At 42.6% G+C, this 25,091-nt stretch overlaps 2 protein-coding genes across 4 annotated transcripts in view; one reads left to right on the forward strand and one right to left on the reverse strand.

Annotated features, from left to right (window-relative positions):
- The window catches only part of LOC118364088 (suppressor of tumorigenicity 14 protein homolog), a 34,007-nt gene extending 13,062 nt beyond the window's left edge, over nt 1–20,945 (reverse strand). The window contains exons 1-7 of one of the 2 annotated variants that reach the window (XM_052489948.1): nt 20,586–20,945; nt 6,079–6,226; nt 5,322–5,482; nt 3,526–3,596; nt 3,049–3,218; nt 2,066–2,101; nt 1,236–1,467 (exon numbers count right to left, since the gene is read on the reverse strand). In XM_052489948.1, coding sequence (XP_052345908.1) covers nt 1,236–1,467; nt 2,066–2,101; nt 3,049–3,218; nt 3,526–3,596; nt 5,322–5,482; nt 6,079–6,226; nt 20,586–20,612 — 845 coding nt within the window. In that variant the 5' untranslated portion in view covers nt 20,613–20,945. Of the gene's footprint in view, nt 1–1,235; nt 1,468–2,065; nt 2,102–3,048; nt 3,219–3,525; nt 3,597–5,321; nt 5,483–6,078; nt 6,227–19,468; nt 19,589–20,585 lie in introns of those variants that run through there. The other variant, XM_052489949.1, reaches the window with a different exon arrangement.
- Nucleotides 20,946–22,020: 1,075 nt separating this feature from the next.
- The window catches only part of LOC118373837 (amyloid beta precursor like protein 1-like), a 73,694-nt gene continuing 70,623 nt past the window's right edge, over nt 22,021–25,091 (forward strand). Inside the window, exon 1 of one of the 2 annotated variants that reach the window (XM_052489961.1) lies at nt 22,021–22,282. In XM_052489961.1, the coding sequence (XP_052345921.1) occupies nt 22,217–22,282 (66 nt within the window). In that variant the 5' untranslated portion in view covers nt 22,021–22,216. The remainder of the gene's footprint in view (nt 22,283–25,091) is intronic. The other variant, XM_052489960.1, reaches the window with a different exon arrangement.

A 25,091-nucleotide genomic window follows, 5' to 3' on the forward strand; every position in this document is an offset into this window, starting at 1 on the left:
GCTGAGCAGCAATATAAAAATCTTATGCAGCGCCTGGCTACACGCATTTGTTGGGCGAAGGGTTTGGAACTTGAAATTGCCTACAGTGTAGCCCCCACTGATTTGCACTCAGGTTGCCACAGTGGGGGAGAGAGAGAGCGAGAGAGACGGACGCCCACAGAGTCCACAACAGACAACCAACCACAATTACACACAGCAGCATGGCTGCTGGGTGGCACCCCTGGTAGATTGGAAAAGAGAGGTCCTTCTGAGCCAACTCAATCTCACTGAAGGTCCCCAATGTTAACAATGAAAGACGACGTGCTGGGCTAAATGCACCAGGATCCCAACAAGTGGCTAAAATCACCAATGATGTATTGGGAATGAAGTCCACAGCATTCGCTACACTTCAAAACAACCGTTCTCTCCCACGTTTTCTATTCCCACTGGGGACCTTATAGCCAAATACAAAGTGATGTTCCTGTCCCTCTTGGGAATCCTGGAAAACTACATGACACACTTGTACTTTCTTTCCTCATTAAGTAAGCATATGTTGGTACTGGTAGTATGCATGTCTTGGTTGGACCCTAAATGAATAAAAGGTTGTAAACAAGTGGGATACACTGAGTGTACAAAACATTATGAACACCATCCTAATATTGAGTTGTACCGCCCACTTTTGCCCACAGATGTTGGCCCATGTTGACTCCAATGCATCCCACAGTCGTGTCAAGTTGACTGGATGTTCTTTGGGTGGTGGGCCATTCTTGATACAGACAAGAAACTGTTGAATGTGAAAAACCCAGCAGCGTTGCAGTTCTTGACACAGTCAAACCCAGTGCAAGTTTGAAGTTGACTTCCTGCTTCCTTTTCCCCCACTGTTAACATAACCTTATCGATTGGAAACAAACCCGCATTCTCGCAGCACAACAACCTATCAATTACACTTAGCCTAGACACCAGGTAACCACCTTCGATTGAACAAAGCCAATATGTCTCACACAAATTTGCAATCTTACAATTGAATTCACTTGTCTGTGTATCACTGCTGATATTAAGACGCCATTTGTCAGATTTCCTTGGGCTGTGGAGAATAGTGGCATTATGACAAACATTGGCCTGATTCAGCCTCTCTCATCACCATCCCTGTACTAGTCTTTGGCTCCATGAAATGCACTAATAAAAAAATCTATGCATTATTCATATTATTTATCTATCATCATCATCATCACAGTAGTGGTTGTGAGAGCACTCACTGAGTGATGGCCTGGGACTCATCCGGGCTGAGGGAGTCGTAGATGGACACAAAGTCATCGGAGCAGTCGTCCTCTATGTGAAAGTGGGAGAAGCGGACTGAGATGGCGTTCTGTTCCGGGGCTCTGATCTGCCACTGGCAGCGGGACTGGGCCGGGTAATGATCTGGAAAGCCTGGAGACTGGAAGCTCTGAGCTAAAGTGCTAGCCTCCAACCGGAAGAAACACTCGTAATCTGACGGGCAAGAAATGAACAGCATAGCAGATTACATTAGTAGATGTACAGACATACAGGTACAGTAGCCCAACAAGGCTGTGGGTTTTCCCTGGTCAGCTCACATGCTAAAGGAAGAACTTTAGACTCTCTAGTCCCAAAAGTGCAAACGCCAAGGCAGATAACTTTGTGGAAAAAAGAGCTGTGTGTATGGCATCAATCAAATTGTCATATCATGGTGAGGAGAAATGTACACATCTTATACCACATCTACTACACTGTTCATCATCCAGTGTCATCTGTTGATGCAATGTCAACTATCAACTTTCATCTGAAATTAAATGTAACATGCGCAAAATCTTTTGAGGATTGATTACACATCAACACAGAGGGTAAAAAATGACGAGTGAAATACATCCAACATCCATTTTTATTCAGTAGTCCACTCATGTACTATATAGCCAGGGCTCTCAATCTCTTCATGAATGGAGCAGCAGCAGCATTATGTATCAAGCGGGGCAGGCATTCGTCACAGACTGGCAGCAGCGGGGTGAACATCTAGCGGGCTGGAAAATTACAGCGGCGTGTGATTGGAACGGGAGACAGTGGGTTTACTCACCGGCTCTGGGGTTCCTGGCCATCCTGGGGTCTGTGCCTGGAGAGAAGGTGGGGGGCAGAAGAGTGGGAGGGAGAAGGAGGGGAGAGAAAGGGAAAATGAGAGATAAGGGGGAGGGTTAAGAGAGTGTTACCTTACTGAGAGGCTGATAGAGTTTGATGCACGGGTGTATAATATTTGTGTTGCACTTTTACTGTTCCAATTCGCCGTACACACTGCTGTTGAGAGAGCTGCCGATTGAGTTTTTTACCCCCCCCCCATTGCCCCACGGAGCCCAGGGATACATCTCTGTCTAACCATCTGACAGCCACATCAAACCATATAAACAGAAATCATTTTAAAAGAGAGCAAAACCACTAAGTCATATAGGGTGACCTTTTTGCAATGCAATGTGAAGTAGACAGAAGCTAGAATAATGATAATGGCTAGAGCCAGGCAGCTAAAGGGCAGCCCAGGGGCCAACTAATATAACATCATTAGAGGACCCAAACTACATAAAGTGTCCAATCACTGATACAATACAAACAGAGTGGCGTCCCTTATACCTCCACGTTATCTTATTAGGGCATGTCAGAGACATCTAGCTGGCATAGAACAGCCATTAATTCAGAAATCATCGCAGATATGAATGCTTATGGAAGATGACAGAGGGGGCTTTCTTCAGACAATACATTTATCTTCATTAAACATAACCCTTTAGTTGAGGGGAGGCCAACCCTGCATCTGGAGAGCTACTGGGTGCACAGGTTTTTGATCCAACTCTGTTGCCCCTCATTCAGCTGATCAAGGTCCTGGTGAGCAGCCAATTAATAGAATGAAGGTTTTGGATTTGGGTTGAAGTGGAAGCTTGCAGGACTCAGTAACTCTCCAGGTGGGTGGGTCACTGCTTGCTTAGTTTAAACCCTAAGCCCCTAGATAAACCCCCTGCCCCAGAGACTACGCCACCTGGTTTGGTCTTGACTGGGTTGTACTAACTACTAACTCACGTGAAGCAGTGACTTGGCTGATGTGGAGGCTCTGGCCGGAGCGTTTGCCCTGCTCCCTGATGCCGTTCCACAGCACCTCCAGGACCCGCTCCTCAGAGAACTCTGGCAGTATCTCCAGGTCCGCTGGCGGGATATCAAACTGGGTCCAGTAGTAGGCCAGCACCCCCTCACTGGAGAGAGAGGTGGATTTGAAGGAAGGAGTAGAAGACCAAACTATGCTGACTGAGGCCTTCATTGATCACTCACAGTCATGCATTTCAACATTTCTATTGTGCAGGTTTGACCAAACCTCTCCTCAGGAACAGCTGGTGTTTTGAGTTGCTGCAATGGACGTTCCATTGTCCAAATCACACTTATCCAATAAGCATTTTCAAAGATTCATATTATGTAATAAACAAAGTGATCTCATGACTAGCTTTATGGCCAACTGTACATTACCAACATGCAGAAACTCCACATCCCAGAATGCTCTCCTACCTGAAGGCGGTCACCACAGATGTGGTGTAGTACTTGGAGAGGAACTCAACTTGTTTGTAGTTGCTCTTAAGCTGGTGAAAAAAGCCAACATAAAAATTACCATTCACTAGGTTACCTGACACCCCATTTGCTGTTACCATGGCGAAGATATGGAGCCATGACCTCAGAGTTCAGCCGAATCCTCCATATAAGGTTTAATTGATCAAGGTTACCATGGTGTTGGGAGTGCTCCAGGTATTGGCCAGTTCGATACCAAGAAAAGCTTGTCTGCGAGTCTGCAATAAGGCCCCTGAGAACAAGTGTGTATGCTTGCATTCCAACTGCCTGCATGCCATGAATAACAGGGTTTTCATTGGAGATCCCATGGAGGACGAGTGCTTTCAGCTACAGATATGTGAAAGAAATGTAGAAAGAAACTGGATATCTAATCCTAGCATGTGTTGTTACTAATCATGCTGTCTACTCATAGTGTGTGTGTTTTAAACTCCAGTTCAGACTGTGAATAAGAATGCATGTAGCGGACATGCAATTATCAGGCTGGTAAATGTTAAATCCAAAAGGTACATTATAAAGGCAGTGTAGCTGAACTCACCTCAGCTCCCTGAAACAGACTGAAGAGAATAGTGAACGATCTTCATCTTGTATCGACTCTGATAAGACCACATTGAGAACCGAGAAATGGGCTGGAGACTTTTCAATGGACCACAATGGAGAAAGTCCATTAACAATTCCAGAGGAGAGCAAAATGAGTGATCCACTGAAGTTGAACCCAGAAGTGTAGAATGTGATCACGTTGCAGTTTGCAGAGCTCAGACGAGAGACACAGTGTCTCCTAAGTGTGGATTTCCTTATTCAAAGCTGTTTCTAAGCACAAATAACATATTCTACAGCAGGTAACAGCAGACTACCAAGTCGACCACACAGCACCTCCAACATACAGAGAGGTGCATTGTTTCCTCAAAAAAAAGAAGAAAAAAAAGAACTCAGTGTATTCTTTAGTCTTGCCAGTGGAGCCAATAGTGTGTTTCTGATTGGATTTGTTAGTTCAGTTGTATATACTGTAGACCCAATCACCAACATATATTGACACTTTGCTCTACTGCATCTGCAATACATGGCCAGAGGAAGAACTGAATGTACCGAGCAGAGTGAATAATGGTGGGGGTGTGTTCTGTCACATTAATTCTCATTGAACAGTCATCGAGAATTCCATTCAGACCACCTCACCTACCTTATATTGTCACTCATGCAGCCATACATTCAAAAGCAATGCCACACTGACCGGGGGTTTAGCAATAGCAGTTTATCATTGTCATGTTCCCAAGTGGCGATACACACATCTCCATAACTCCAATGAAAGGAAATGTTGTTCGAGGAAATAACAGAGTAACTAAATGATGTTCTCTCTTCCAGTCCACCCACACAAATATGCCTTTAGCAAGCTCCTTCCACCAGGAGAAAAACATGCTGTGGCAGATAGCTACAACAAACGAGAGAAACTGAATCTCAGTCAGTTCTGAACTCTGACACCTGACTTAATACCGTACCTGGCCTAAAGGGTATTGTGGGTGAAGGTTAACTTGGTAGAAGGGCATTGGGCCAGTCATCAACCTATCTATCAAAAGTTCAACTAATTTCAACTTTTGACGCAGGCAGGAAAATGATGGGAAATGACTGATCTCTGTCATCTCATCACTTTTGTCTGTCACCATAGAAAAACAATAATCTCAATCGTTTTTTTTTAACAGAACATCACCAGGACGTGGTATCTGAGCCTAAACCTGGGTCAAACTCACTATCTCTTCCAGGTCATCTGCCAACTTTTGGAACTCTGTGCTGGTGGGGTCCTCCAGATTCTGGTTGTAGGGCACGTTGTCCAGTTTCATGTGCCCGCTATACACCCGCTGAGCTGGGACACGCTTCATACTTATGGTGGCCGCAGACTCCCTGCCTTTGACTGAGGGAAAGAGAGTGGGAGAAAGAGCAAGTCATTTAATACAACACCAATGCCTCCTCATAAACTTCCAGAGATGTTTAATAAAAAGAGAACAGGGATTTAGGAGAATTACGAGTTTGTTTATCTTTTGATTATCTCTCTGTAAAAGCCTCTTTGATCAGGCTGTAGAGTGAGCGTGTGTGTGACTGTCAGGATGTTTCGTCTACTCTGCACCGCGCCACTTTACTCCCCTGAATTATTAACACCAAACAAATTAAGGCCTGTCAAACAGGTTATCAATGTCAAATTAAAAACTTCCAAACTTCACACTTAATTTGGATATTTGTAACTCAAGTCTTTCCGGGTAGATTATAAAAAGCTGTTTGCCATTATTTACATTTCAGGTATCAATTTTATATTCAGACATTAGAAGAAACAAACCTCCCAGAATACTCCAGGCCAAACTGAGAGGGTTGGAAATTAGCAACATTAGTACAGTTGGAGTTATTGAGCCACTTTGGGGCATCCTTTGCATTTTCACTTAGACTGAGTGATAGTACCTAGTCTATGATTATTACATGAATTAGTCTCAGACTACATAGCAAAGTTGTACTCACTAACAAAGAGCCAGATGAGGATTCCTGTCACAGCGGCCAAGACAAGCAGAGCGATGAGGACTCCCACTATCACTCCAGTCTTCTTCTTCGATGCCATCTTCTCTTTGTTATCCAGGAAGGTGACCTGCTCATGCCGCCCGTTCTGCCCCTAGGTAGACAGAGACAAACAGACATAAAAAGAGGGAGATAAGTTCATTACTTACCTACAGTTATATGATGAGATTACTAATACTCAAGACGTAGGAGTACAATAACATATTGAGTGTAGTGTGTGAGTCACCTAACTTGGAGGACATGGAGATTGTTAGGAGATCATAGTGTTCAGTCTCTTCCTAAAATCATCCTGAAACTAAGTGCAAGACAGTAGCTATAGCCACCTCCAGACTCCAGTCTTACCATACGAGTTGAAAGTAATGACAGTGGACTTGTAAAAAGCTAGAAAGGAAAAGCCTGTGACATCAACGAAGGCACTAGAAACAAAGTGCCAATTCTACTGTTCCTGGCATCAGAAAGTTCCCATCGTCAACATTAGAACAGTAACAAAAAACTAAATGAAAGCTAAAATTCTGTGGCTCGGCAACTAAAATCAAGAAACAACCGCAGTTGCATTATCCCGAAGGTGAACTGATCCAAATCACTGTTCTCATCAGGAAGGGTTATGTATCACTAGTATAAACTATGCCATACTTCTCATTTCACATTGGAGGCTAAAGCATTTAAAAAGACATGAGCGCAGAGAGACAGAGGGGGAGATGTCCTTGAGGTGCTGCCATGGAAAGTTCAGTGTCTGTCTATCGGTGTAGTAGTCAGATGTGTGGTGTGTGTGTAGGTCAGCAGGGGAAAGACAGACAATTGCGTTGTTTGTGAAACTGACCGCCATCTTGATCATCACCCTGTATTAGACTTACGGTGAATTGCAAAGACGGCTAACACGGATTCACACCATAACAATAACGTGTCTGTTTTACATTACTTTTCATGTTTTTGTTTAGGGAGAATCACTGACCTGTTTAAACAGGCTCAGAACGAATCCTGATGTAAAAACAGGCCCAACCAGTTTAGTGACCTGAGAGCACACACATTGCACGGCAGAGAAGACTTCCATGGCGCTCTGTATATGCTTCACCTTCATTAAGGAACAGCCAACGGTGAGCAAGTACTTGGTGACATCAACAGCAATACTCCCTAGCCACTGCCTCACCATGTCACTAAAACGTCAACAAAACGAAGCAGCTGATTGTGGACTTCAGGAAACAGCAGAGGGAGCACATCCCTATCCACAGACGGGACAGCAGCGGAGAGGGTGAAGAGCTTTAAGTTTCTCGGTGTACACATCACTGACAATCTGAAATGGTCCACCCACACAGACAGTGTGGTAAGGCGAAACTGCCCCCATGACCCACAAAGTTTTACAGATGCACAATTGAGAGCATCCTGTTGGGCTGCATCACTGCCTGGTACGGCAACTATACCGCCCACAACCGCAGGGCTCTCCAGAGGGTGGTGTGGTCTGCACAACGCATCACCGAGGGAAAACTACCTGCCCTCCAGGACACCTACAGCACCTGATGTCACAGGAAGGCCAAAAAGATCATCCAGGACAACAACCACCCGAACCACTACCTGTTCACCCCGCTATCATCCAGAAGGCGAGGTCAGCGCAGGTGCATCAAAGCTGGGACCGAGAGACTGAAAAACAGTGTCTATCTTAAAGGTCATCAGACATCACTAGCTGGCTACCACCCGGTTACTCAGCCCTGTACTTTAGAGGCTGCTGCCCTATATACACAGACATGTAAACACTGGTAACTGTAATAATATTTACATACTGCTTTTCTCATTTCATATGTACAGTGCCTTCTGAAAGTATTCAGACCCCTCGACTTTTTCCACATTGTTACATTACTGCCTTATTCAAAATGGATTTTAAAAATCCTCAGCAGTCTACACACAATCCCTCAAAATGACAAAGCAAGAACATTTTGCAAATCTATTAAAATAAAAAACAGAAATACCTTATTTACATAAGTATTCAGACCCTTTGCTATGAGACTCAAAATAGAGTTCATGTACATCCTGTTTTCATTGATCATCCTTGAGATGTTTCTACCACTTGATTAGAGTCCACCTGTGGTAAATTCTATTGATTGAACAACATTTGGAAAGACACACACCTGTCTATATAATGTCCCACAGTTGACAGTGCATGTCAGAGCAAAAACCAAGCCATGAGGTTGAAGAAAGGTAGATGAGGTAGACAGGATTGTGTCGGGGCACAGATCTGGGAAAGGGTACAAAAACATTTCTGCAGCATTGAAGGTCCCCAAGATCACAGTGGCCTCCATCATTCTTAAACAGAAGAAGTTAGACACCACCAAGAGTCTTCCTAGAGCTGGCCACCCGGCCAAACTGAGCAATCGGGGGAGAAGGGCTTTGGACAGGGAGGTGACCAAGTACCCGACGGTCACTTTGACAGAGCTCCACTGTGGAGATGGGAGAACCTTCCAGAAGGACAACCATCTCTGCTGCACTCCACCAAATCAGGCCTTTATGGTAGAGTGGTCAGAATGAAGCAACTCAGTAAAAGGCACATGACAGCCCGCTTGGCACCTAAAAGACTCTCAGACCATGAGAAACAAGATTCTCTGGTCTGATGAAACCAAGATTGAAATCTTTGGTCTAAATGCCAAGCGTCACATCTGGAGGAAACCTGGCACCATCCCTACGGTGAAGCAAGGTGGTGTCAGCATCATGATGTGGGGATGTTTTTCAGTAGCAGGGACTGAGAGACTAGTCAGGATCGAGGTAAATATGAAATGAGCAAAGTACAGAGAGATACTTAATAAAAAACCTGCTCCAGAGCGCTCAGGACCTCAGACTGGGGTGAAGGTTCACCTTCCAACAGGACAATGACCCTAAGCACACAGCCAAGACAACACAGGAGTGACTTTGGGACAAGTCTCTGAATGTCCTTGAGTGGCCCAGAACCCGATCAAACATCTCTGGAGAGACCTGAAAATAGCTGTGCAGCAACACATGGTTGTAATCACTGCCAAAGGTGAATCAAGAAAAAAACTGAGTTAAGGGTCTGAATACTTATGTAAATGTGTTGGGTATTGATTGGTGTAAGAAAAAAAACAATTTAATACATTTTAGAATGAGGCTGTATCCTAACCAAATGCGTAAAAAGTCTAGGGGTCTGACTACTTTCCGAAGGCACTGTGTTGACACTTTATTCTATTCTACTGTATTTTAGTCAATGCCACACTGACATTGCTCGTACTAATATTTAAATATATTTTTTTAAATTCAATTCCTTTACTTTTAGATGTCTTAGTATTTTTGTGAATTGTTATGTTACTGCACTGTTGGAGTTAGGAACACAAGCATTAACATATGTTAAATATATGTGTATGTGACCATTAAAATTTGAATTGATGTCATATTGACTTATGTGCATATAGTGACTCTCCATAACACAGCCCTCTCCCTACAGTACGATGGGTAAGTTCAGGGCTACCTGGGGCATAGGCTAAGATCTATGTGCCCTGCCCTGGGTCCAGGGTGTGTCCGAGTCCTCTTGCACACGCAGAAGACAGAGAGCGATTACAGAGCAGATAGTAATCACCGCACACAATTGCATCTGCGCCTGTGGCCCAGTGTGGAGAAGGACCCGATCCACCATTAGGGACAGGAAAATCGCTTCGGTATTAAATCAATTTGTCAGAAGTGCCGCCCCTTAAGATGGGGGCTCAATTACACTGGTCTAGATGATAACTCATCGCAATTAAAGGCCATTCTTACGATGCTCGGCTCTCACACATGCCTCCTAAATGGGAATTTCTAACAGCAATTATGGTCTGGAATTAAGGGAATCATTAGAGACGGGGTCGGTGAGCGCTCGGGGGTCGCTCTCTCCATCAGTCACCCTGATCACAGCCTAATAAAACCATTACATGCTTTTCGTCATATCCCGTCTCCATCTCTCTGCCCCCAAACAAAAATACTACTCGCTCCAGTTAGATCCATTTGTAAACTGTGCTGGTTGTCTTTCCAACTACAGGCCTCAGTAGTGCCCTATGATTACACAGGAAATGGTGTTGAATGCAGTGGGCACATACATACAGAACAGAAGAAAACAAATCAAAAACGCTGCAAAAGCCTATCACAGTATTACACCACAAAAAGTCAAATACAGCGGCTTCGGAAAGTATTCACACCCCGAACTTATTCCACATTGTTGTGTTACAGCTTGATTTCAACATTGACTACATACATTTGTCTGACCCATCTACACACAAGACCCCATAATGACAAAATGATTTTCACATTTATGAAAACGAAAAACAAATATTGAATTTACATAAGTATTCAAACCCCTGAGTCAATACATATTAGAATCCTCTTTGGCAGCAGTTATAGCTGTGAGTCTTTCAAAATTGCTGAACATTGAACGTTGCTAGACAACCATTTAAGTCTTGCCATAGTTTTAACTTAAATCTGCTTGAAAATCTAACTCGGCCACTCACCCATAACACGACACAGTCACCACTATGTTTGAAAATCTGGCGAGTGGTACTCAGTAATGTGTTGTATTGGATTTGCTGCAAACATAGCACATTGTATTCAGTACAAAAAGTGAATTGCTTTGCAACATTTTTTGCAGTATTACTTTAGTGCCTTGTTGCGAACAGGATGCATGTTTAGGAATAATTTTATTCTGTACAGGCTTCATTCTTTTCAGTCATTTAGGTTAGTATTGTGGAGTAACTACAATGTTGATCCATCCCCAGTTGTTTCCTATCACAGCAATTAAACTCTGTAACTGTTTTAAAGTCACCATTGGCCTCATGGTGAAATACCTGAGCCGTTTCCTCCCTCTCCGGCAACTGAGTTAGGAAGGACGCCTGTATATTTGTAGGGAATGGGTGTTTATACACCATTCATAGTGTAATTAATAACTTCATCATGGTCAAAAGGATATTCAATGTATGTTCTTTTCTCCCCATCTACCAATAGGTGGCCTTCTTTGCGGGGCAAAAAAAAAAAGCCTCCCTGGTCTTTGTGGTTGAATTTCAAATTCACTGCTCGACCTTACAATTATCTGTATGTGTGAGGTACAGAAATGAAGTAGTCATTCAAAAATCATGTTAAACACTATTGCACAGAGTGAGTCCATGCAATTTGAGACTTGTTCAGCAAATTTGAATTCAAATCATTATTGGTCACATACACACGGTTAGCAGATGTTATTGCGAATGTAGCGAAATGCTTGTACTTCTAGTTCTGACAGTGCAGCAATATCTAAAAAGTAATATCTAACAATTCCACAACAAATGCCTAATACACACAAATCTAAGTAAAGGAATGGAATAAGAATATATAAATATATGGATGCGCAATGACAGAGCACCATAGGCTAAGATGCAATAGATAGTATAGAATACAGTATATACATATGAGATGAGTAATGCAAGATATGAAAACAGTAGTAAAGTGGCATTATTAAAGTGACTAGTGTTCCATTTATTAAAGTGGCCAATGATTTAAAGTCTGTACGTAGGCAGCAGCTGCTCTGTGCTAGTGATGGCTGTTTAACAGTCTGACAGCTTTGAGATAGAAGCTGTTTTTCAGGCTCTCGGCCCCAGCTTTGTGGCACCTGTACTGACTTCGTCTTCTGGATGGTAGCGGGGTGAACAGGCAGTGGCTCGGGTGGTTGTTGTCCTTGATGATCTTTTTGGCCTTCCTGTGGCATCGGATGCTGTAGGTGTCCAGGTAGTTTTCCCCTGGTGATGCATTGTGCAGACCGCACCACCCTCTGGAGAGCCCTGCGTTTGTGGGCGCTGCAGTTGCCGTACCAGGCAGTGATACAGCCCGACAGGATGCTCACAATTGTGGATCTGTAAAAGTTTGTGAGGGTTTTAGGTGGCAAGCCAAATTTCTTCAGCCTCCTGAGGTTGAAGAGGCTGCTGCGCCTTCTTCACCACACTGTCTGTGTGGGTGGACCATTTCAGGTTGTCAGTGATGTGTATGCCGAGGAACTTAAAAACTTTGGTTGGGGGTTGCTCCCACTGCTGTTTCCTGAAGTCCACGATCATCTCCTTTGTTTTTCTGACGTTGAGTGTGAGGTTATTTTCCTGACACCACAATCCGGGAACACTCACCTCCTCCCTGTAGGCTGTCTCATTGTTATTGGTAATCAAGTCTACTACTGTTGTGTCATCTGCAAACTTGATGATTGAGTTGGAGGAGTGCATAGTCACACAGTCATGGGTGAACAGGGAGTACAGGAGGGGGCTGAGCACACACCCTTGTGGGACCCAGTGTTGAGGATCAGCGAAGTGGAGATGTTTCCTACCTTCACCACCTGGGGACGGCCTGTCAAAGTCCAGGACCCAATTGCACAGGGCGGGGTTGAGACCCAGGGCTTCAAGCTTAATGATGAGCTTGGAGGGTACTATGGTGTTGAATGCTGAGCTGTAGTCAATTAACAGAATTCTTACATAGGTATTCCTCTTGTCCAGATGGGATAAGGCAGTGTGCAGTGTGATGGCGATTGCATCGTCTGTGGACCTATTGGGGCAGTAAAGCAAATTGAACTGTGTCTAGGGTGACAGGTAAGGTGGAAGTCATATTCCTAAACTTTAGGTTTGTGTCAACAAAGGGTTTGAATACCTATTGACTCAGGACACTTCAGCTTTTAATTTCTTATTTATTAGTAAACAATTCTAAAAACATAAATTCTACTTATTGTGTATAGGCCAGTGACAAAAAAAATCTAAGTGTAATCCATTTTAAATTCATGCTGTAAAACATTTTTTTTTTTTTTACTCAAAAGGGTGTGAATACTTTCTGAAGGCACGGTACGTGACCACTACAAGCACGAGGGGACATCTGGAGAGCGTTGTGGCATTAACTAAACAATAAGGTATAGTAGAACTGCTAGGCATACAGTAAGGTAGCAGCATATTAGTCAAACCAGTTAGACTGATGGGTAGTGAGGTGTTCTCTACTGAGAGGTGTGGTCCAGAGAAATAGCTAGCAATGACACTCTCCTTTTTACACACAACCTTTTGTAATGTAAACATACATATATGCATCCTCTGTGTTTTTCATGTTGTATAGTACACATTACAAGATGTGGCTTTCGAGAGTGGGAATAAAAGTTCAACCAAATCAATGAGTAGTCTGATTCGGCCTACACAATATAACTAAGCAGAGCAACTGTGCTTTAGACAGGCATTCCATCTGTTTAAACATTAACCAGGACTCTGAATGGTTGTTATTTAAACCATCAACCATTATCGATGTAGCACCTTTCCAATGTCAGCTCCACCAGAACTTTAGAAACCTGTTGGTTGAAATATCTCATCAGCCTAAAACTACATGACAAATACATTGTGAGAAAGTGAGGAACACAAAATCTGAAATGACTTAAAATTCACAAATGAAGTGATCTATTTATGAAAGTGTAATGCATTTGTGAAATCATATTTGATGTAAATTTCACATCAAAATGACTACACTAACCTTCTCAGGCTAGTAACATTAACTTAAAATGAAAATGTAGTGTTCTAATAAAGTCATGATATAGCAATGCTTGTTTATGATAATGAGCATCCTAATAGTCCATGTTATGGAACTTTGACCATATAATAACCCATAACATTAGATTACAGATAAGTGGTAGAAAAAGGTCATGACAAGTGTCAGGTTATTTTGTTCTAGTACAATAACATCACCACATTGTGATGAGTTGGTGTGAATTCTCTCTCCCTGGACACCATGTGGAACTGACCTGAAGATGTTACTAGGTGACTGGGTTAATTTAATAACCAACCTGCTCTACTGGTAATGTGTGAGAGACTACAGTAGGCAGGGTTAACGGGCCGTTCCACAGGACAGTCAAGAGATAAAACCGCAGACTGTAGGAGACTCCCTTGTTGAATTCCTACCTGGGTGTCCCCGTACTGCTCACTTCCACTCTGACCCACACCTTTCACTCTGATCTGACCGAAACAGCCACATTCTTCCATAATCACACCCCACTGCGGACACTGATCCTGTCTGGAAAAGGACCGGTCACACTGACCTCACCTGACCCTCAGCTCAATCTTGGGATCCTAAGATCAGAATATTGCTGTTGTGTCCTTACATTTGGGGATCCACCTTGTTTATGGATGTAACGCATCTCCACATGTACAAATAGATCTTCTGTGAACAATATACATTACTGGCCAGAACAGAGTTGGTGGTGGTTTCTAGAAAACCTTTCTTCAAGTGCAATTTAAAACGGGCAATCTGCAGTTCAAACAATAACAAAGTGGGTACCCTGCCACTGTTATTGTAAAAAGCTGAGGTATGAGGCAGGAGAAAAATAACCACTCTCAAATGACTTGTTAATTGTTTACTCCATGTGTAACTCTGTGTTGTCTGTTCACACTGCTATGCTTTATCTTGGCCAGGTCGCAGTTGCAAATGAGAACTTGTTCTCAACTAGCATATATGGTTAAATAAAGGTGAAATAAATCAAATAAAATAAAAATCCATTATATCAACATTTTAGATTTAACCATGTTGAGACTATACGGTGTTTGTTTACGTTTACAAACAATAGCACTAAAACAAGCTTACATTTGGGGCTCTGATGGGTACGACAGTTGAACTAAGCTCATAAGGCACACAATTTAGCTCGCCAAAATAAACAACATCATTACAAACTCTGAGTGAAGGAATTTCTCTATTATAAATACTCACTCACTGTTATACACCACTAGACACCCCAAAGGTCTCTTCACAGTCCTGCACAGACTATGGAAGGTGTCAAATCAGACTTTAAAAAATTGATCAAAATGCATCTTAAGGAACAACGGGGACTGTGAAGACACACACACAGGCATACACACACGATAACATACGCACTATACACACACACATGGATCTTGTGTTGTAGATATGTGGTTGTAGAGTACTGGCCTGAGGGGACACAATGTGTATCTGTTGTGAAATTTTATGTAATGTTTTTACTTGTAAAAAACTGCCTTAATTTGGATGGACACCAGGAAAAGAAGCCGATGGCATAATAAATACAAATACTCAAGAGGATTCACACAGGAAATCCTAAATTGGTAACTGAGGAAATGACAAAGCACAAATCAGGACTATGACATCATTCCCCGATACTAAGGTGGATAACATAGAGTGCCTTCAGAAAGTATTCATAACCCTTGACTTATTCCAAATTGTGTTGTGTTACAGCCTGAATTCAAAACAGAGTACATTTATTCAAAAATGAATTTAATACCCCATAATGACAAAGTGAGTGTGGTGTCATGAAAATAACCTCACTCAATGTCATTTTTTTTTTAAAACAACAGCGATGGTAGTGGTCTTCAGGAAAGAGCAGAGGGAGAACCCCCCAACCATATTAACGGGACAGCAGTGGAGAAGGTGGAAAGTTAAGTTCCTCGGCGTATACATCACTGACAAACTGAAATGGTCCACCCTCACAGACAGCGTGATGAAGAAGGCGCAACAGCGCCTCTTCAATCTCAGGAGACGGAAGGAATTTCGCTTGTCACCTAAAACACTCAAACTTTTACAGATGCACAATCGAGAGCATCCTGTCGGGCTGTACCACCGCCTGGTACGGCAACTGCTCCGCCCACAACCGCAAGGCTCTCCAGAGGATAGTGCGGTCTGGCCAAAGCATCACCGGGACAAACTACCTGCCCTCCAGGACACCTACAGCACCCGATGTTATAGGAAGGCCAATAAGACCATCAAGGACAACAACCACCCGAGCCACTGCCTGTTTACCCCGCTATCATCCAGAAGGCGAGGTCAGTACAGGTGCATCAAAGGTGGGACCAAGAGACTGAAAAACAGCTTCTATGTCAAGGCCATCAGACTTTAACAGCCATCACTAACATAGAGTGGCTGCTGCAAACATATATATAGTGGGGCAAAAAAGTATTTAGTCAGCCACCAATTGTGAATGTTCTCCCACTTAAAAAGACGAGAGAGGCCTGTAATTTGCATCATAGGTACACTTCAACTATGACAGACAAAATTAGGAAAAGAAATCCAGAAAATCACATTGTAGGATTTTTAATGAATGTATTTGCAAATTTTGGTGGAAAATAAGTATTTGCTCACCTACAAATGAGCAAGATTTCTGGCTCTCACAGATCTGTAACTTCTTCTTTAAGAGGCTCCTCTGTCCTCCACTCGTTACCTGTATTAATGGCACCTGTTTAAACTTGATATCAGTATAAAAGACACCTGTCCACAACCTCAAACAGTCACACTCCAAACTCCACTATGGCCAAGACCAAAGAGCTGTCAAAGGACACCAGAAACAACATTGTAGAACTGCACCAAGCAGGGAAGACTGAATCTGCAATAGGTAAGCAGCTTGGTTTGAAGAAATCAACTGTGGGAGCAATTATTAGGAAATGGAAGACCACTGATAATCTCCCTCATTCTGGGGTTCCACGCAAGATCTCACCCCGTGGGGTCAAAATGATCACAAGAACAGTGAGCAAAAATCCCAGAACCACACAGGGGGACCTAGTGAATGACCTGCAGAGAGCTGGGACCAAAGTAACAAAGCCTACCATCAGTAACACACTACGCCGCCAGGGACTCAAACCCTGCAGTGCCAGACGTGTCCCCCTGCTTAAGCCAGTACATGTCCAGGCCTGTCTGAAGTTTGCTAGAGAGCATTTGGATGATCCAGAAGAAGATTGGGAGAATGTCATATGGTCAGATGAAACAAAAATAGAGCTTTTTGGTAAAAACTCAACTCGTCATGTTTGGAGGACAAAGAATGCTGAGTTGCATCCAAAGAACACCATACCTACTGTGAAGCATGGGGGTGGAAACATCATGCATTGGGGCTGTTTTTCTGCAAAGGGACCAGGACGACTGATCCCTTTGATCCCTTTGTAAAGGAAATAATGAATGGGACCATGTATCGTGAGATTTTGAGTGAAAACCTCCTTCCATCAGCAAGGGCATTGAAGATGAAACGTGGCTGGGTCTTTCAGCATGACAATGATCCCAAACACACCGCCTGGGCAATGAAGGAGTAGCTTCGTAAGAAGTATTTCAAGGTCCTGGAGTGGCCTAGCCAGTCTCCAGATCTCAACCCCATAGAAAATCTTTGGAGGGAGTTGAACGTCCGTGTTGCCCAGCAAAAGCCCCAAATCATCACTGCTCTAGAGGAGATCTGCATGGAGGAATGGGCCAAAATACCAGCAACAGTGTGTGAAAACCTTGTCGAACATTTTCTGTAAGTCTTCACCTCTGTCATTGCCAACAAAGGGTATATAACAAAGTTTTGAGAAACTTTTGTTATTGACCAAATACTTATTTTCCACCATAATTTGCAAATACATTCATAAACAAATCCTACAATGTGATTTTCTGGATTTTTTTCTTCTAATTTTGTCTTTCATGGTTGAAGTGTACCTATGATGAAAATTACAGGCCTCTCTCATCTTTTTAAGTGGGAGAACTTGCACAATTGGTGGCTGACTAAATACTTTTTTGCCCCATACATAAAAAGATATACACTATTTCTTTAAAAAAAGTAGGTGAACACCGCTTTAAACATTTGTGGATTTTGATATTTCAACCACACTGCTGACAGCTGTATAAAATTTAGCACACTCATGCAATCTCCATAGACAAACATTGGCAGTAGAATGCCCTTACTGAAGAGCTCTGTGACTTTCAACATGGCACCGTCATAGGATGCCACCTTTCTAACAAGCCAGTTGGTCAAATTTCTGCCCTGCTAGAGCTGCCTCGTTCAACTGTAAGTCCTGTTATTGTGAAGTGGAAATGTCTAGCAGCAGAACTGGCTGAGCTGCGAAGTGGTATGCCACAAGTTCACGGAAGGGGAAGCTCGTAGCCTGTAAAAATGGTCTGTCCTCGGTTGCAAAACTCACTACCGAGTTCCAAAGTGCCTCTTGAAGCAACATAAGCACAATGACTGTTCATCGAAAGCTTTATGAAAAGGGTTGCCATGGCTGAGCAGTCGGCTGGAGTGGTGTAAAGCTCACCGCCATTGGAGTTCGGTGCAGCGGAAACACGTTCTCTGGAATGATATATCAAACTTCACCATCTGGCAGTCTGACAAATTAATCTGGGTTTGGTGGATGCCAGGAGAACGCTACCTGCCCCAATTTAGTGCCAACTGTCAAGTTTGGTGGAGGAGGAATAATAATGGTCTGGGGCTGTTTTTCATGGTTCAGGCTAGGACCCTTGGTTCCAATGAAGGGAAATCGTAACACTACAGCACACAATGACATTCTAGATGATTCTGTGCTTCCAACTTTGCGGCAACAGTTTGGAGAAGACCCTTTCCTGTTTCAGCATGACAATGCCACCATGCACAAAGCAAGGTCCATACAGAAATGGTTTGTCAATATTGGTGTGGAAGAACTTGACTGGCCTGCACAGAGCCCTGACCTCAACCTCACTTTTGGGATGAATTGGAACGCCGACTGTGAGCCAGGCCTAATCGCCCAACATCCACTCCCAATCTCACTAATGCTCGTGGCTGAATGGAAGCAAGTCCACGCAGCAATGTTCCAACATCTAGTGGAAAGTCTTCCCAGAAAAGTGGAGGCTGTTATAGCAGCCTCCATATTAATGCCCATGATTTTAGAATGAGATGTTCGTCAAGAAGGTGTCCACATACTTTTGGTCAGGTAGTGTACGTGTTCATCAGGGAACTGCTCTTAACGACACTTGTGGAAGCAAAGGAATATTTTCCCTTAGACACAACTAATGAAAAGCTACTGCATTTACTAACTTACTGTGTAACCTGGAAACATATCAATGACAACCAGGATATCTGTGTGGACATCTCCATGACCCAATTCTACAGACAATACTTAATCCAGCTCTTCTATGTGTAGCTAATATTTAACTAAAGACCTGGTGACAGAGTTTTTACTATCATTTCTGTATTTGTTACGTGAAACCTAGAGACAGTCCAAGAACTATGACAATGCATACTGTACAAACCAGGAAAACTATGACTACATTCCTGAGCATGAATTAACTGCACAAGCACCAATCTCATCAGGACACTCAGGGAAAACAGATCATATTATTCAGTATACCAGTAAGTATTCAGAATTGTTGTTCCTTTCCCTTACAAATATGATATCCATTTGTGGTCCCTAAAAAGTGCATGTTCTTTCAGGACTCCTGTTTGAGTTTCATTTTTGACTGAGCTCAAAACTATGTAGAATTTCTCAACCCTCACCTTTTAATCAACATGACTATGTACGTGTATAAACATCAAAGACAACATTTAGAATAATATCAAAATGTATAGTGTGTGAAAGAGGTATACCATAGAGGAACCTACCTTCCCCCCCTCTCTAAACTCCTCTGTGCAGCGACTAACTTTCTTTTCAGTAGTCTTCCTCTGTGGGTGAGCAGCAGCGAGGCTGGAGGGGGATCAAGTCAGGACAAGTCTGGGATCCACAGGGTATCAGAATACCTGGAAGTTGGGGCAGCACTGTCTGGGTTGGGAGTGGGGACTCAATACTATGTACTGTTACCAGGGGGCCGGTGCCTGCCCTTAGTACAGCAGGGACATGAAATTAGTTTGTGATCACTGAACACTGCAGGTATATGAAATCAATATGGCCGCCCTGACCAGTGAGGGAGAGATCGAGTACACAGAGCTGACATATTAATTAGAGTGATGTGACTTATACCATGAATTGATACCTTTACACTTGTCATGTGTCTCTCTTATCAAAGTGTTTAAGTCTTTAAATTAACATAAGGTTGGAGAAATATCCAGACAGTCAAGATGGGGAGGGTCACTGCTAACTAGTCAACAGGTGTTTCATTCATGCTATCTAGGGCTCATCTGGGAAAACAGATGTAGTTATCAATGTGACTTCCCTGTTTAAATAAAGGATATTTTAAAATAACATATCATATCCTGTGTTTCTTCCTCCAACACCATTTTTGCTTAAGTCATTCAAAAGACATCGCATTCAAAACAAATCTTATTTTTATTTTTAAATTATTTAACCTTTATTTAAAATGTTATTATGCCCATCCATCTTCAAATTATATGATCATGAATAATTACCCTACATAAAAGTTAACTATACAAGTTTAAAATTAACTGGGATAACCTGAAGGCCAGTGAGAAAGCAACGTACTTCTTTGAAGTGTTTACTTGTGGTATGTTGTCACTCAAAGTTAATTGAAGTAGGTTTGCCTATATGGCGGAGTTTGACAGGTGGACCTTACAGAAACATGGTGGTGACTGGAATTAAACGTTATGCATTTGTCTGTGAAATAGAATTTCAAATGAAGTTTCTAACAACAATACAACTGTGAAAATGCTAAAGTGACAGCAATGGCGCATGCGCGACTTGGTTACATCGTTGTTCCGACATTTCTAAATTTCTAATTTGTTTGGTGTACACAACATTTCCACAAAAACAACAAAAAAAACTTACCTCGTATTCAAATCTTGCGGAATTCATGTTCTTCAATTACTTCAGCGTTAAATCCAGTTGGTAGAAAGTTCTATCAAACAAAACGATTTAGACACTTTAAATGCACGGGACTATAGTCCTCCCTGGGGTCCAAGAAGTTTCAAAACAACGCGTGAGGGAGATTAATTCAAATGTTGATCAAAAGTAGCAACGGTCCCTTTGGTAAATTCCTTCAATGACTCAAATCCTGTGGCTAAAATGTGTGAAAACTTTATGGTTGTCGTGGCTAAGGTCTTTGTTTCAGTCAACAATTGTACACCTTGAAACTGACCCTTTCCATCCACACCCACGACATTTGGCCACGCCCCCACCTGGTGCAGCCTTGTAAAATGGCCAGAACGCCAGGTGAGATCAGGAAGTTGCGATTTTACAGAACATTTAAATTAGAAGTAGTTTGTGTAAACAGGCGCGGTTCTGTTATATCAGCTCTATATGTACGTAGGCTAAAATATATATATATTCTCGATAGCAACGTTTTATAACAAATAGGTCTATATCACGTCTTCATAACGCTGAGAAAAATATTGTGTAGTAGTAGAAAAATCGCCAATACAGTATTGAAGTGATTGAAGACACTGATAGTCCCCACGTAGAGAACGAGGCCATTAGCTTACCTTGTGTGCCACCTATTGACCAAATACAGTATTTGGATTGGAATGTTTTTATCTTTCGTATGATGAATGACTGGGTCCATTGCTGAATGCTTGGGCCAGGAAATATTTTTTGGACCCGACCATACTTACAACGTAAAACACACTGCAATTCAATCAAACAGGCACCCAACGTTTTGTGCATTTTTTAAACCGGCCTGTGATCAATTACATCATTGTGAATTGGAAGGTTATTGTGTTTTTAGGGTGCGTTCTTCTTTTTCTTCTTTGATGAGGTTTAACGGCGGTTGCCATCCAATAAATATTGCATTACCGTCACCTACTAGACTGGAGTATAACTCCCTTATACGTTGCTAAAAAATAATAAAATAAAAACAATACCCTACCTAAAAATAAAATAAATACCATACTCCACTATTTAAATCTATTTAGTCCTACTTCAGGCCAACAGCCTGAAAGGGTGGGACACCCCCACTTAACACACCATGTAACTCCTCCGAAGTCAAATCTCCCAATTCCAACTCGGACATTTCAAAGTTGTCTAGTTCCGACTAGCACATGAACGCAGCCTCTTTCACAACTGCTGTAACTGAATTCATGACGCATATTATGAAACGCTCAGGCAGTTTCACAGATCGACCATTTTCTATCCACTGCCTGCACTTCCCATGCATATCCATTGGGTGTCTCCCTCTACCAAATCAAACCGCAGTTAATCTAAAAATGTTGGCGCTTTGAGGAAAGTCCATGGTACAATACAAGCTCGTAGATGGGCGTTGAGAGCCAGGCTGCAGCCACATAATAGTCTGGACTGCGATTGGAGAGAGCAAGTGCGCACGGACGCAGACGCAGGAGATATCGGAGGCAGGCACCAAACAGAACAGAGCTCATCATAGTATCTGATTTAACTGTATTTGGGAATCAATTCAGATTATAAAGAAAAAACGTTCCAATTGAGAAACGGAAGAAGAAGGAGTGAAAATGGGACATACAGTGTTACCCATTTTGATGGCCGTATTATCCCATTGCATGTGGGGAAATGTCGAGGTAAGCCCCAATAGTAGTATCTTTCATTTCTATAATAAACACATTGTTGCTTTATATTTGTTGTATAAACATGCGTTTTGCTCGAAGTGGTGTTGTAAATGTTCATATCTATATCACTCATGTCATGAATATCAATTCGTATCCTTTTTGCTGACGCGCACCGTTATCTTGGACAGATTTAATTAACAAATGAATGCGCACACAGACTGTCAGATGATAAATGACACGTCAACAAGAAGGAACGCTCAGTAACCTACCTACGCAGAATAAATGCTATTGTCCAATTAGCAAATTTGTATTATTGAAATACAGAAGATATCTGTAGACATTTGGTCGTGCCAACTAAGTCTTCAAGCCAATACATTTATTTTGTATTGGGCTATTGTATGTCAGCCTCTCCCCATGGTTTTTAGTGAGCAGGAGAGAGAGACCATCTGGGATCTACCCTTGATAAACAAAGAGATAAATGTACTGAACTTCTTCATAGCCTGGGGTGGGGTCATTGTTTTTTGTTGGTTTTTATTCTGGTCTAATTGGGAAAAAATGAAGAATGCAACGCAACATCTCATTTGTTAGTATCATATCAGTAGGCCATAGACTGGTATATGCTATTATAGGCCTGCAAGTCTATCGAAATAATACACAATCAAGTGCTGTTTGAACACCACAGAGCCATGAATGTAATGGTGGCCTTATACCATCAGTATAGAAGGTAGGGGGGCTGTAGAGGAGCCCCACTGGCTGCCTGCTTGCTTTGTCATGATGCCCATGCTAGGAATGCTGAATGAGAGAACGCAGTAGGCCTTTCCCGGTTGCCTACAGAGAGAGAGTAGCATCACACCTGCTATTTTAATGAAAATGTACAGTCTTTTCCAGGCTATGTCTTGAATCTGGGACTTGCATCGGATGCATACAATTTATCTGCAGTAGAGGCCTGTGCTTGAACCTTTATTGCGCCACTGTGAATACAGGGGAAAGAGAGAGAAATTCTGTATTGATTGTGAAATGTGGTGCTTTTCATCTCACATCCTTGTTTATTTTTTTAATGAGTACAAATGATCTTTCTGTAAGCCTACACCTTAGCCTCCTGCTTTGATATGGGGTCATATTTGATCTAAGTTTGATCCGACTACATGTTGTATAGCAGGATGTAGAATGAACTAAGGCTGAGGCCTGAGCCACTACTAATCTCCATCTTGTCACTGCACTGAATGAAGAAAAAAAATGCAAATGGCTGTTCTCAGGTCAGCTCAGCAGGCTCTATCTCACCATGCTTCATGTGTTGTAGATAAGAGTCTCTGACAGACAGACTGTTCTGGGGCCAGATCAATGTAATGACCAGGCAGCCATCAGTCACTCTGCCCTCCCACCATACTGCTATCACTGACAGCAGACTTTAATGAGATCTACCACTGCATAGCACTGCACTCTCCAGACTATGACTCTTCCATTTCCCCCATGGATCACTAGAATAGACCCAATTATTTTAGTTTCCCAACTCAAAATCATGACGTTTGAATTGTTAGTAACTTGCTGTATTACTTGAATGGGGTCATTTATTTTTTATTCTACTGTTTTACCTTTTTTATATAACGGCTCGTGTATCTCAAAGTGCTAACACTTAGACATAACATTTAACCTTGTCCACAGAGGATCAAATCACTCCCGAGGCTAATTTGGAAACCATAGCACATGTGCAGAATTTTCTCACATCTGGCTATTCTATATAGAACACCTGTGAAGGTCTAGACTCCAGAATGATATGTGCCATCATGGGCCCTTTCAGCCTGTGCCACCCACCACCGAGCTGTGCCAATGCGTCAGAGGTGACTTCCAGGGACCACTAGACCCAGACGCTGCCTTCACCCAGCCCCCAGAGGCCTTCAGCCCCACAGCTAATGAGGGAGGCCAGGCTCCCTGTGGGGGATCTGGAGTGGAGGGGAGGTATAAAATGGCAGAAGGGCGTGCTGGGTGGAAAGCAGGGGAGAGTGGGGCGTGAGCAGTGACTCATGGAGCCTCAGCTGGAGTTACAGTGCTTACTCAAGCTTACTTCCCACCTGGGAATAGAAGTGTGAGTTGTTCCCTCTCTTTGTTATTGTTGCATTGTAAGGGCGTAGGTAGACTAGAGGAGAAGCTCTATGTTCCTCTGTAAGAACTAGCTCACATGAATAATCTCACTCTATCTACACATCGATCTTTCTATCTATTTATTGTAACTATTCATATACTGTCTACCAACTGTACATTATGCCCTTGGAAGGTATTAGAAATCCCAATCTCCAGTCAGTAGAAAGCATGTAATCATCATAGTGGGGTGTGTAAGGATTCATTCTGAAGATGTTAAGAGGATTAGCATATGTATTTATTAACCATCGGCGCTGGTTGCTCACAGTGCGTTTTATTAGCCATAAACCTGTTCCTTTCATTGTGGAATTATTCCACTGCTGTAAGAGCATTACTGGGATTACTGCTGTATGCTGAGGAACCATGCTTAGGTTTACACAAGGAGACCTGCAGATATGTGAAGGTTTACAGTCCAGATTACACTTTGAAGAGGGCTGGCTTGTTGGCTTAACACCCTGGTATTAGCTGTGTTAAAGATGGTTCTTGAATTTTGCCACCATTTCCGTGGTAAACGTTAGAATTGGGCAATTTTGCGTAGCTGCGGCCTGATCTTTTCCACTTAATGCATTTCTGGTAGATGGCACTACTCTATTTTTTTATAGTCTAATAATGCCTTTGTAAATGAGATGGAGGTAAACTGTTGTCTGTATCATGTAATGGCTTTAGGGTGCAGTACAAATGGTGT

Source organism: Oncorhynchus keta, chromosome 31 (assembly GCF_023373465.1).
Source record: "Oncorhynchus keta strain PuntledgeMale-10-30-2019 chromosome 31, Oket_V2, whole genome shotgun sequence".
NCBI classification, from domain to species: Eukaryota; Metazoa; Chordata; class Actinopteri; order Salmoniformes; family Salmonidae; genus Oncorhynchus; species Oncorhynchus keta.